Source organism: Setaria italica, chromosome III (assembly GCF_000263155.2).
Source record: "Setaria italica strain Yugu1 chromosome III, Setaria_italica_v2.0, whole genome shotgun sequence".
Taxonomy (NCBI): Eukaryota; Viridiplantae; Streptophyta; class Magnoliopsida; order Poales; family Poaceae; genus Setaria; species Setaria italica.
The window spans coordinates 42,440,603-42,454,688 of NC_028452.1; the positions used below are offsets into that span (position 1 = coordinate 42,440,603).

The following is a 14,086-nucleotide window of genomic DNA, read 5'->3' on the forward strand; positions in this document are numbered from 1 at the left end:
TAGCTCTCTTCAACTAAGTTCAAATTTTCTTTGATAAAAAGCCCACTGGAAGACACAGCTTAACCAGTTCAAGTTTAATATTTCATCCGTTTTGTGTAGACTAAAGTAATCCAAACATCTTTATGGACGTAAGTTTCAGATGCAAAAAGCGTGAATGCATAGCGACGACTTGGCGTTGATCAAGCACTGGCCGCGCTGAATCTGCAGGTCCAATGATCAATCAACCTATCGTGTATATATAGGAGCAGGAACCTTATCTGTTTGTATCGTTCGTCTTCCGTCTCCACCTAAGCCGTCTAGTAATATAGCCCTTTTCCAAGAATCTCGCGTATTCCAGCCACCTAACACGCGTTCATCCACGCTTTGCCCCACCTTCGGTTTCACAGCATATATGAGCTCCACTTTATGCCCACTGATCGAGATAAACAAATGGTGTATTATCAACACTTGACACTCGTTGGTCTTTTTATAATCTGCTGCATGTATAATTAAGTGCTTCTTACATACACCTATCTCTGTCATGATTGTAGTGTGCCTCCAACATAACAGGAATGCATAGTACATATTTTATACCAACACACAAAATATACCTCCTCCACCGTGCCTCATTGCTTGCTGCCCAGTCTAGCTTTAAGTGGATAAAGCTGTCGCTTTGGGAACTCCAAAGCTTGCTTGAAGCTTCCAGTGGATGCGATCATGAGTTTGAAACTAGTTCCCCCTCCAACGCGTACCAACTACCGCCTCATTTGGCACATGGCTATTTGATTTTTATTGTTACGAACACTTCATTCCCTTAGCCGCGTGTTGGTGCGGCCTGGAGCCAAATTCACGTTGAAAGAAACAACTTAGAAGCTGTCGCATTTCCTACACAACATCTTTCCCGCCATCTATCTATATATGTCAGTACGGATCATAGAACAGCTGCCACCAGCACAAGTCATAGCCACAGACTTGAAAGCAATCAAGCAGCTGAACGAAGATGCGGATGCTACTGCTTCCACTGCTCGTAGTCGCACTCGTCTCACCAGCCATGGCGACATGCCAGAAGAAGTGTGGCGGGTTGAAGATCCAATACCCTTTCGGTATCGGCCGCGGCTGCTACCTCGAGACCGAGGACGGCAACCGGGCCTTCGAGGTCACCTGCAACAGCAAAGGCAGAGCCACCATCGAAGGCCGGCACGAGCTGCTCAGCATCGACGTGCCACGTGGGCAGGTGCGCGTCGTCAGCCAAGTGAACTCGTGGTGCTACGACGCCGCCTCCAGTTCCATGGGCGTGAAGAACGTGACGACATACAACTCGACAGCGTTCCGCGTCTCCACCGACAACATGTTCACCGTCATTGGGTGCAGCACGCTCGCGTTCATAGTGATGGATGACGGCGGTGACGATGACAATCCGTACGTGATGGGGTGCATAACCGGCGGGTGCCGGAAAGGCGCCCGGTCCCTGGCCGGAGGCTCCTGCACCAGCAAGGGCGGCTGCTGCCAGGTTCCTGTCCCGAGGGGCAGCATCAGATCCTTCGACGTGGACTTCAGCGACTTCAATACCTCCAGCGTCGTCGCCAGCTTCAGCCCGCCGTGTGGCTACGCCATGCTGGTCGACCAGAAGGCGTTCAAGTTCAAGAGGACCTACGTCACCACAGGCAAGCTCATGGGTGCCGCCAGCACAAAGCTGCCGATGGTGCTGAACTGGGCGGTGGGCAACCAGACGTGCCAGGACCTGCGGAGGAACAAGCGGACGGCGCACGCCTGCGTCAGTGTCAACAGCGAGTGTGTTGACTCCAAGTACGGCACAGGGACAGGGTATCTCTGCACCTGCTCTAAAGGGTATCAAGGAAACCCTTACCTTCCTGATGGGTGCAAAGGTCGATTTTCTTACACCTTAATTAATTACTGTCAGCATCAACAATACATTTTTTAATTTCTAAACCCGATGCCCAAAACTAGTATTTGCTCCTATTCTTTGTGGAAATATTAATACTTTTTATAATAAATTACAAAATAGTAAGGAAACTTATAAGATTAGATACGATTAACTGGGTAAAAAGTGGGAAAAACATTATTTCATCAGTAAAAATAAAGAAAGAATATTTAGGCTATTAGATAGACCACATGATTTAGGGTTTGGGTGCCCTTAGCCTGAAGATGGCTTACAACTTTAAGTTTAAATCTATTATCTAAAACCATTCGACATCTAAATAGTAGAGCGCATGTCAACACCTCTACTTCTGCTCTCCTAAACCCTCTCCGTACGTGTTGCACAAGATTCAATTCACCTTAAGTTCAATGCAACTGAAATATTTGAACTTGAATTGTGGGATTTTTCGCCACACACTATTAATAGGTCCATATTTATAAAATAATTTTGTCTAGCCTGCTACAAGATTCTTCTCGGTCTATTGGGCTGTTGAACTTGAACTGTTGGTTAAAAATCTTGGTCATGTAGAAATGGTACATTTTGAAATAAAATTCAGGATAACTTGTAATGCTTTTCCATAAACATAAACTAGCCTTTTATTGGTTGTAGTTATGGTTATCTAAATAAAAATATTTGACAGTGTTCCTACAACATGCATATGGGAAACTTTTATGATTTTTTTTATAAGGCACGAAACTGATTATTTTGTTTAAATTTGTTTCTGCAGATATCAACGAGTGTGAGGCGAACCCACAGTGCCCTGACTATAGTATCTGTCGCAACACCAATGGAAGCTTCAAATGCTACGAACTCAAATGGCCACTGGTAATAGGTATGATGTATCAGTGCCCTCAATGCCTTTCCGTAGTCTCTTCTAGCTAGACAGCAATTAATACAGAGGATGTAGTAGGTTTTTTCTGGACATACAAATTAATGGAGGGCAAAGTTCATACTTACACTTTTTTTCCATTGAAATGAAAACAAATGAGATGAGGCTACATCATTTCCTTTACTGGCTTTTACTAACTTGCTTTGAGATTCGTGAAGAATATATGTTTATTTTTTGAAGCTAATAAATTGTCGACCTTTCTTCATGAAAAAAATACTTGCAAAACCTTATAACATGCAACATCTGCTGATTAATCCTATCTGCAGGTATCAGTATTGCCGTGGTCCTGCTCGGAACTACTGGCATGTCTTTCGCATACACGATTCGGGCGAAGAAGCGGCTCGCCGCCATCAAGAGGCTGCACTTCAAGCAGCACGGCGGCTACCTCCTCTTCGAGGAGATGAAATCACGACAGGGGCAGGGACACTCCTTCACGCTGTTCACCAAGGAGGAGCTAGAGGACGCAACCAACAAGTTCGATGAGCGCTACGTGCTTGGCAGGGGCGGAAATGGCACCGTGTACCGGGGCAACCTCAAGGACGGGAGGGTTGTGGCGATCAAGCGGTGCAGGGTCGCCGATGATGAGCGGCAGCGGCGAGAGTTCAGCAAGGAGATGCTCATCCTTTCACAGGTGAACCACCGGAACATCGTCAAGCTCTACGGGTGCTGCCTCGAGGTGGAGGTGCCCATGCTTGTCTACCAGTTCATTCCCAATGGCACCCTGTACGAGCTCATCCACCGCGATGGCGATGGCACGCCACCATCATTCCCGGTGCGGTTGAAGATCGCGCACGAGGCCGCCGAGGGACTGGCCTACCTGCACTCCATGGCATCGCCACCGATCATCCATGGCGATGTGAAGTCCCCCAACATTCTTCTAGATGACAACTACACGGTGAAGGTGTCGGACTTCGGTGGATCAGTGCTGGCGGCTACCGACAATTCACATCTCGTGACCTTGGTTCAAGGCACCCGTGGGTACCTTGATCCGGAGTACATGCAAACATGTAGGCTGACTGACAAGAGCGATGTGTACAGCTTCGGCGTCGTGCTCCTCGAGCTACTCACACGAAGGAAGGCGCTAACCATGGCCGCGCCAGCGGAGGAGCGGAGCCTTGCCGCACATTTCCTGTCCTCCATGAGGGACGGCAAGCTTGACGGGCTCCTGGACACATGGATCAAGGATGAAGTCAGGGGTGATGTGATCGAGATGGTAGCGACACTGGCGAAGCGGTGCCTGGAGATGTCCGGCGAGAAGAGGCCCTCCATGCTCGAGGTTGCGGAAGAGCTTGACAGGATTAGGAAGCTGTGCTTGGTAGGTGACGACATCACTATTCTTGTAAGTGATAACTGAAGCATAATGAAATAGTGTAGGTGTGGTGTTGGAGGTATATATACCGTGCTACCTTGTACGACTAATTGTAGTTTAGTAGGTTGCCAAACTCGCACTCACAGTGAGAATGACCAATGAGCTGCATGTTAGCATGTTACTACTTTCTGTTAGGAATAAAGGTTTGACAAACACAACATGTTGGCTATGAGTTCCTATATGACCAATGACACATATTGATCCGTGATAATTCGTCTTGTATGAAATCGAATAAGCCATGGATATGGCACCTGCAACGCCCAGAACAGGCCACGGCAAGCCATCAAGGGGTCCAGGGCTAAACGGATTTCTGAACGACCGTACCTCTTGCTGCCGAACCTACACAAAAGCAGGACAAGAGGCATATCTTCATATAATAAGTATACATCTCAACTGGTAGTACCGACAGAAGCTAGTATTAAATCTGGCGTGAAAAAGGATAGGATTCAAATCAAACTTTCAGCACACATAAAACAAGTTATTCGATCGGTTGCATGCAGGACTTACTGTTCCATGTTCACGAGCTTCTGTTCTTGTGAGAGAACTCCACGCCTCCTGAAGGGTAAAGCCCTCTGCTGTACCAAGGATCGAGTTGCGCCATTGGCCCTGCAAGGCATTCAAGGAAACAGTTCAAGGCAGAGAAACGATAGTCCAGGTACGTAAAGATCCATGCCAGATCGATTATTAGTCCACCCAGTGAGAATCATCAGCCAAACAGCTAATCCAAATTATCTCTTACTCAGGATAAAGTTCGAAAAAAAGAAAAACAAAAAACATAATCGCAAAAAGAAAACAGGGTTAAAAAAAACATGGTTTATCTATCACATACACACGACAGCTAATGTTCTTGTTATTTTTTAACAGAATAGTTTGTCAGCTTAGATGATCTGGCAAAAGTGTTCCCTTCACCCCAAATTGCATGGCAGGCATTATCTTCAGAGAATTGAATGCTTAGCGTGGCATGTAAACCTACATCCACGCCGGATTGACTAGGAGCCTAGGATTAGCCCCCAATCAGCCAAACAAGCCTTAGGGCCTCTTTGGTAGAGCTTATTGGACGGCTTCTCGGGTGGCTTCTGAAGAAGCCGTACCAAATGCCCTTCCAAAAAACGGCTTCTCTCACGAAGCACTCGTGAAGCCGTTTTCCAATTTGTACTGGGGAGGAGAAGTCGGAAAAACTAGCTCCCCGCGGCTTCCCCTCCATCCGCGCCCCCCATGTTACCAAACTACCCCTGAACTTCGCAGAAATAACAGCCAAATTGCCACCACTCCTTCCTGAACCGCTCCTCTTCTCTCTCGTTCGGTCTCAGGATCTCACGCTCTGGTGGCGGCGGTGTTGGGGGGAAATATTACCGACCTCCTAATGCCCCTTAAAACGACAATCATGAAGGTCCAGTCCCACCTGCGGTAATGACAATTGCCACCGGCCCAGTATAGGCAGGGAACATCCTGCTCCGTCTCACCCGATCCCGGGCCCTGGGGTCGGACACTCCTGACCCTTCGATGGCAAAACTCCGCCTCGCTCGACCCACGGTCCCAGGGTCGGGTGCGCCCGACCCCTCGCCGCAAGGCTCCGCCCCATCCGACCCCGGGCGTAGGGGGTCGGACTCATTCGGGCCCACAGGACAAGGATCCGCCTCGAGCGCAGACCGGCAGACGGGGGCGCGGATCTCGTGGGTCCCTCACCGATCTCGCCATAAATGCGTCGCGGCTCTGGCGTGCAGAAAGGCGTCCGCGCCCCTCGACGTGACCCACCACAAGTACTCGGGCGGAACACTGTAGCCACGACCGCACAGGCTACAGTGGCCACAGCTCCCCCTGGTTCGCCATAGGACACTCATGGCATGCGCCGCCCAGCACAGGAGGGAGCGCCGCCCGTTCTCGTGCCCAGCGTATCCGGCGACAGGGACGCGACGTCCGTGTTCCACAGGATGTAAGCAGGACAACAGGGGTCAGCCGTCTCCCCCAACATGCATAGTTGCCACGACCGGACACCATCATCATGCTTGGTGGCAGCGGTCGCCGGGAAGATCGTCGACAGGATCCGAAGACAGCCACCCTCCTCCAGTGGTCGCGCTGATAGGAGTCGAAGGTCGGAGCAGGAGGCAGTGACCCGGGGACTTGGTCCTTCTCCTTGTACTTTACTTTACTTAGCTTATCTCTTTTACGTCTCCCTAGTCCCGGTTCACCTGTAACCCTGAGCCCTCCTTGCGCTATAAAAGGAGAACCAGGGGCCCCTACACCAGGAGGACTCTCAAGCCAACAGAACCCACACACTCACCTCTAGAGCATCAGTGCACATCCAAGAGACTTGGGACCGGCTCCCTCTCTTGCCCGTTTGTACCCCCTACTACAGACCTTGTGTGAGTAACACGAGCAGCTCCTCATACTGGACGTAGGGCTTTCCTTGCCCGAACCAGTCTAATCCCGTGTCCTCTCACGCCACCATCCGAAGCCTTACGCGCATAAAAGAAATTTACTAGCCGTAGTCTTGATCTGCTAATCTTGACAACGACAGGCGGTGGCGGCGGAATGGATGAGGGGGATCGGCTCCGGCAGCTGGAAGGGGCAGATCCGGTGGTGGGCTCCAGGATGCGGCCAGCGGAGGGGCCAGCGGCGCGCCGTTCATGTCCGGCGGAGGGGCTGGCGGCACCCCGTTCCTGTGGTTGGGAGGCCCGCCGACGGGTCCCCTAGGCGCCCTCCTGGCTGCCGCGGGAGTGCCTCCAGGCATGGTGGCGAGCGCATGGACCGGACTCCCCGGTGCGCCTGGAGCCGAAGCAACCGTTGCGCGCCACCCGCCGGCGCAGCAACCTAGCATCCCAGCCGCGGCGGGCCTGGCCGCCGGCACGTGGCCCGGCATCCCCGGCGCGGGCACATCAGCTTCACAGGCCTCCGGCGTATGGCTCAGCTCCGCCATGGCCGCAAGCACAGGCATGCCCGGAGGATGGCCAAAGTGGTGGGCCGGAGCAGCGGCGGTGGCTCTAGGGCCGGATTGGCTTCGTGCCGATCGTCAAGTCGCTTCACAGGAGACAGCTTCACAGGAGTTGGAGGCAATGAACGGGGTGACGAGCGGCTGCCGGTTCGGGGCTCCTCAAATCACCGGCGAGGTACCCGCGCACCTAGGCCACCATCGGCGGCTAGGATAGCTACTGCTCCTGCATCTGTGAACGTCGACCTCATCCAAGGTAAGAACATATGATCCAAGGAAAGTGATTTCCTTGTTTGAGCTTGATATGGATCCAAGGAAAGTGATTTACTGGCATGTCATTGCCATTGCTTACAAATGGTGTGCTTGCTGACCCAGGGACACATTATTGATTTATCAATATCTCTTTTATATTGTGAGCTACATACTATTGAATGCATTGATAAAATAGACCTCAGATCCTTGATAATTTGTGTCTCTGCAAGCGAGTAAAGTCTGAACATGTCGTAGTACATCCGAACTATTGTGAATAAGGTTAGCTTGTAGTTGTGCGTGCAGTTCTATATTGGCACATATGCTCTTATGGTTAATTTGTTCTTTTCTACAACTGTCTTATGAAAGTTCTTTTGGTGTTGATTGTTGGTTTAAGTTCTGCTTGTAGTAGTCAGTTTGGAATCGACGGAGTCTTCGCTGGGAACTTTCAATCTAGAGTTGATACAATTTTTGTGTAAACCTTTAATTTGAAGCGGACTAGAGCAGATAAAGTATTGTTTAAGAAATCTGCACAAGTGCACTCACTTTTCTCTGGGCACCAATTTGAGTCTGCAGTACAGGCGTATAGCAACCATCACACATTGAGTACTGTTTGTATTAACTTACTTCCAGTACTATGTGATTGCATTCTATTGATGTCATGGTGTGTGCTGATCTTGTATTCCTAATATCCAAGTATGGTAGCGTTTGTGTTAACTCGGCACTATGTGATTGCACTCTACTTGATGTGTGCTGCTCTTGTAATATCCAAATATGGTTATTGATTGTTAGCAGGCAGAATTTCCTTAGCATTCCCATTTAGCCACTTCCTTTCTTTTGGAACACAAGTCTTCCTGGTTATGTCATTCTCTAGTCCCTGATGAACTTAGCATGAGTTTCCTGAAGCAGACAGCTTTACCAGAGTGTACCAGAGTGTATTTGATTTCCTTGCTAGTACAGGACAATGATATGTTTTGTAATCCGGGGAGTTGGCAAGTTATATATATGTTGCTTTCTAGCATGCTGGTAGATGAATGTAGTTTGTAGTTAGTGGGCAGCCTGCCATGAACCATCTTTTCGATGAATGTGCAATAGATTTTACTTGCTGCTTTCCCCTTATCAAACTGATTTTGTTGGCAATAGCTTGGCTAATTGGTGTGATGAGAACAATAGATAGTTTGTGAGATTTTTGCTGATGAAGTTTTAAAAGGAAATAGATCAAGTACTCATTTGAGTAAGACCGGGTACAAGAATGTGATAGCAAGGTTTAAAGAGAGGACTGGGATTGAGTATACTAGAAAGCAATTCAAAAATAAATGGGATAAGTCGAAGCAAGATTATGCTATTTGGAAGCAGTTGGAAAATAAGGAGACTAGGATTGGATGGGATGAATCTGGGAAGAATATTGTAATATCATAGGCTTGGTGGAAGAAAACAACAAAAGTAAGTAGAATTTTACAAGCTGCAGTTGTTTCAAATTTTTCGTTTTACAATATGTAAAAATATTATTATCTAACTATTGCATTTCATGATATAAAGGGCTCTACCAGATTCAAGCTGAAAGGACTACAAAATGAAGAACAACTAAGAATTATGTTTGAAAACCTCAGGAATACTGGTGATGAACATTGTTCCACTTCTAGTGGTATAGCACCTTCCCCAGCAAACTTGTCTCGTGAAAGTTCTCCAATTCCTATTGATGATGAAGATGAAGCAGACAATGATTATGGTTGATGTCGGGTACCCAAATAGACCTGGATACTTGGCATCATTCAAGGGTGAAAGGTATCATGTGCCAGATTGGAGAAGAGGTCCAGCTCCAAATGGTGAGCAAGAATATTTTAACCATTTGCATTAAGTATTCGCAATGTGGTAGAGCGCTCTTTTGGTGTGTGGAAAATGAAGTGGAGAATCGTTCTTAAGATGCTGAGTTACCCAATGGAGAAGTAAATGATGATAGTTGCCGCAACCATGTGTCTCCATAACTTCATTCGTAAAAACCACGCACAAGATAAGGATTTCCGCAAATGCGATCGGAACCCGATTATATGCTCACTATACCTTCAAGATATAGGAAGCACTATATCTCTCAAGATGCTGGAGATACATCTAATATGGAAACAGATGATTGGACCATGGATAAATTCTGAGATGATCTTGCTAGAGCAATCATCTTTTCTAGATCATCTTGAGCATGTCAGTTAGCTTATATGGTTACATGCTATGTAATGATCACGGCTATTTTTATAATTATTAGCTTATGGTTGCATGCCATGTAAGGATTATGCCTCCTTTTGTAACTATAGGCGCACGAATCCCTTTAGTTTATATTCATAATTTGTAATGAACCCAAAGTACCAAACGGATGAGGATGGATTGCAGTTGAGTGGAGAAACTGAAAAAAGAAAGAGAAAAAAAAAGAAATGGAAGGATGTAGACCGGATTAAGGAAAAAAAATTAAAGAGGAAAATAATATTTTTATTATTGCTTAAACAATAATTCTTTTATTTTTTTTTAAATTTCTAATGAACTCAAATTTATAAATAAATGTTAAGCATTCCATTCATCTATTCAAACAATCCATATAGTTATGGGCATCTATCACATTTGATTTATCACAGCTATTCTTAAAAACACAATAGAAGCCGTTTTGCCAAACACTTTCCAGAACGGCTTCAGCTTCAGCAGAGAAGCTGCTTCAACAGAGCAGCCATAGCAGCAGCTGTTTCAGCCGCAGCCACAACACTGCTAAACAGACCCTTAGATTACCACTCTCACGAGCAAATCCTTCCTCTAACCCTAACTACAGCTCACTCAGATTAAGATCGAGGAATCAGAAAACAGAACAATGCGTGACCAGGCAGTATGTAAATTGTAATCGTGGGGGCAGGGGAAGAACACGAACCGTGTGTATCAGGCGAGCGGCGCGAGCCATGCCCGCAGCGTTCGCGGCCGGAGACGATCCCGGAAGGAGCTGTGCGGCCGTAGATCGACGGAGTCAGTGCCTGGGAGGAGGTGCCGGAACAGCCCCCACGGAGCACCTTCGCCAACGCAGCCGCCATCGCCGTCTTCTTTGGGTCTCCTTGCCCTCGATTTCCCTCTCGATATACTGAGATCAGGGAATAATTTATCACCGATAAAATATCGATAAATCCAATAATCTCGTTTAACGGCAAGGTGCGGGTAGAGATGCAGCTTCGTGGATCACTCGTCAGGCTTGACAGGTGGTGTACACAAACTTATTCTATGGATCCATCTCCTAGGGTAAAAATTTTTTATCACCCGAAATTTTAATTTTCAATTGAATTCGCACGCAGTTGACTGGTCGACCCAACGTGTGATGTTATCTTATTTCAATACTATTATGTGTAGTTTTGTGATATTAAATGGTTTGGAATGTGTATCTTTTGGATAAATTGAGACAAATTTTTATTTAAATTTTGGTCCAAAACCAATATCCGATAGACCAATAGATTTCCGATAAAACCGAAAAAACTCATTTATCGGTAACCTCATGTGATTTTCTCTTACCGGTAATGTTAAGCCTGGTGTTACCTGTTGTGCTAATACTCCTAGTTTAGTAGGTGGCCAAACTTGCACTTGGTGTGAGATGACCGATGTGTCCGATGAGCTGCTTGTTGGTTTGCAGTTGGGAATACAGGTTTGACAAATGCAGTGGCACACAAAACTTGTTTTGATCAGTGATAATCGTATCGTATATATATGACTATATGGGAATCTACATACATATTTCCACTGTTTGCAACGCTATATCTTGTGATTACAGTAGAGTTTCAATTAACCGGCATAGTGTTGTGTTATGTACAAATCACGGAGAAAAACCTCGCAAAAAAACACAAAGAAAACGCATCGGTTTTTTTTTTAACATGTACAACAGGTGCTCTGCCCTTTCATTATAGTAGAAGAAGCAGTACAAATGTACAATGTACGCATCGGTTTTAGACTACGCTTCTCTGTGGAGAAGCGTACGTGTTTGAGAGCAAGAACAACTGAATGAAAACCCAGCATCCGAGCAGCGATTCCCTCGTTCTCCAGGCCTCCAACTCCAAGGACGCCGCTAGTAATCGTCGTGGCGGCGGCCGATGGCGAGCGCCCTGACGAAGCACGCGGACGCGCCGACGGCGAGCCCGGCGAACGCCGGCGGCACGATCAGGTCGATCCCGGACCGCCCCGCCATCCGCGCAGGCACGCAGACGTGGTCCCCGCCACCGTCGAGCGGCACAGGCACCGTCCCGGCCGCGCACGCCGGCCTGGCGCCGCCCCCCGCCAGCGCCCACACGAAGGCGGCCTCCGGCGCGAACGACGCCACGGACACCGCGAGCGCCAGCGCCCCCGCCCACGCCGCCGCGTGCCGCACCGCCGGCGCCCACTGGTGTCGCTCCCCCACCAGCGCCTCCACCAGCGGATGCATCTCGATCGTCTTTCCTCCTGGCCGCCGGCGAGAGCTAGCTGCGCCTGCTCGGTCGCGCGCGGCGGCGGTGGTTATATCGTTGTGCGGGAGAGAGGAGGTGAAGTGGGTGCGCGCGTCGTGCTCTCGTGGATGGTGGGGAGGTTTCTTGGATTCGTGGTGGAGTACGTGGAGGAGCTTCGAGTAGTAGGTGAGCTAAGGCGGGAAGAGAGGATCGAGGCTGGCTACTGCCCCGTTGAATTCCCTGGTTTGGTTGGGGCTTTCCTCGTGAGTGTGACGTGTGGGGTAGGGGAAGAAAAATGACCTTAATGCCCTTTGGTTTGTTTAATTAACAAGATTTATAGATAGATCAAGCAATTTTTAGGGAGGCTTTACCGTTTCTACCGTAATGTGAAAGAGTCCACTCGTTTCGTTCCAAATTGTAGTTTTATTTTTCTTTTCCGTATATCTAGATGTACCGAAAAATTATGAATAGAAAAACAAAACACCTACTATTTGAAATGGAGAGAGAGTAATAGATATATAGACTTGAATTTTCTAGATCATTCAAAATGTTATGACAAACTGCGTCCATATAATAGTATGCCCTTAAGCAGCTAAGCTATAGCATGATCTTTTTTTAGCCCTGTTTAGATCTAGGGATTAAACTTAGGTCGTCTAAAAATTAGCCTCTAACGATTCAAACAATGGGACTAAAAGTGGGCTAAAAATTAACCAACCTCTTGATTAAACTTTATATTAGACCTCCAAACCAAGCTAATGGGTACTAATTTTAGAATGAATGGCAAAAGACAAAAATACCCTCCTACTAAAATCTTACTATTTTTTTTCCTACGCACCCTAAAGATAGAATGAACTTTTACCAAGAAATGGGCAAAAAATTAGGTACGGCTCCAAACAAGATAAAACTAATTTTAGCTAATAAATTTTATACGTCTAAACTTTAGTGAAGAATAAATTTTAATTTTAGTCCATAGACCCTTAGAAATGCATAGTTAATTTTATTGCAAAGACGAGCGCGGTTCCAAGCTCTAGCTGAACTTAATTTTGGTCATTTTTCTAGGAACATGTATAAACCAAATCAAACATAATCACATAGACGGCCAGTCCGGCGGCATTGTTAGGCACAAGATAAACAATAACATGCCATACATATAGATTAGAACCTCATATCGCAACAGAACATCAATATATTAATTCTGTAGCAACTCCAACTAGCAGGGGCGCAAGATGAACCATGGAACAGACTTCAGGTACGAAACAGTTAGTATGTAGGGCACTTGATGAACTATAAAAACGGGCACATAGCTACTAGGATACCCAGCTTCAGGTTACAGAACTACCAGATACAAGTGTGCCAGCCACATAGACAGATAATATATAGTCCGTTGCACCACGATTTGTCAGGATAGGCAACTACTACTTGTCAGGATAGTAGCACCTATAAAGGCCCCTGGCTGAACGGTAAATTGTTGGGATGGTGAAAGCCAACGCCACCAGCGAAGAAACAAAAGCAGCTTGAGCCATAGCAAACACCGGGTGGTCGGGCAGAGGCACAGGATCATCCTGCGGCCAATAATGCAGGGACCTCTTGCTGCAAAACCTGCAGGCGAAGCGGAGGGTTTTGTCACTTTCATTGGAAGGAGAAGTATAATGCATGATGAACTGTTTGATTGCAATCTGCTCGATCGTAACACGCTTGCTGTCCCATCTTCTTCCCAGGGGCCTTGATGATCGTCCCACCTCCTTGAGGCGAAAGCACGGGATTTCGCCACTGGCCCTGCAACAAAATGATCGAATGAATACGACTAGAGAATTTCCATGATAAGAGTAATGCATCCTGTTGTTTCCATCCAGGAATTAACAGACCCAAGTGCAAAACTATGTCCGACTGATCCTCTTCAAAACGAGTAGTATAGTACCAGGAATTCACGAGGCTAAATAAATTAAAAAGGAGAAGATTTTACTGGTATGGTATGACCCTCCACGTTCGGAGAAACGAAACCCTACCCGGTGAAACAAAACCGTGCGTGTATGGGAAAAAAGCAAGCCCTAACCGTGTGCATGAGACGACGACCCATGCCGGCCGGCGACGATCCTAGATGTGGAAGGACCGGGGTAACGCCTTGCTGCCGCACGCGGTGGCCGATCGGCCGGAGAAGCAGCGAGCACCTTCGCTAACGTCGCCATCCAGATTTCTTCGCCTGCTTCTTCGGATGTTCTCTCTCGGCCGCAGCCAACAACACATATAATCAGAGGGAAGAAGGAAAGTCAGCAAGCCGTTTCCGTCGATCTCTAATGGT

General features: G+C 47.4%; 2 protein-coding genes across 2 annotated transcripts; one reads left to right on the plus strand and one right to left on the minus strand.

The window, feature by feature from the left end:
- Window positions 1-1,030: 1,030 nt before the first annotated feature.
- LOC101753099 (putative wall-associated receptor kinase-like 16) lies at window positions 1,031-4,161 on the plus strand. The gene is made up of 3 exons (XM_012844578.1): window positions 1,031-1,865; window positions 2,646-2,750; window positions 3,074-4,161. The coding sequence occupies exons 1-3, from the start codon at window positions 1,031-1,033 to the stop codon at window positions 4,159-4,161; spliced, it is 2,028 nt and encodes a 675-aa protein (XP_012700032.1).
- A 6,925-nt stretch (window positions 4,162-11,086) lies between these two features.
- On the minus strand, window positions 11,087-11,951 carry LOC101755390. The gene has a single exon (XM_004962674.3). The coding sequence runs from the start codon at window positions 11,784-11,786 to the stop codon at window positions 11,433-11,435; it is 354 nt and encodes a 117-aa protein (XP_004962731.1). The 5' UTR covers window positions 11,787-11,951; the 3' UTR covers window positions 11,087-11,432.
- Window positions 11,952-14,086: the final 2,135 nt, after the last annotated feature.

Excerpts from the sequence above, each read along its gene's own strand:
- LOC101753099 (XM_012844578.1), top strand. The coding sequence starts at position 1,031 with ATGGCGACATGCCAGAAGAAGTGTGGCGGGTTGAAGATCCAATACCCT. Across the intron at positions 1,866-2,645 it reads CCTTCCTGATGGGTGCAAAG|ATATCAACGAGTGTGAGGCG; the intron begins GTCGATTTTCTT and ends TTGTTTCTGCAG. Across the intron at positions 2,751-3,073 it reads CAAATGGCCACTGGTAATAG|GTATCAGTATTGCCGTGGTC; the intron begins GTATGATGTATC and ends TCCTATCTGCAG.
- LOC101755390 (XM_004962674.3), bottom strand. The coding sequence starts at position 11,786 with ATGCATCCGCTGGTGGAGGCGCTGGTGGGGGAGCGACACCAGTGGGCG.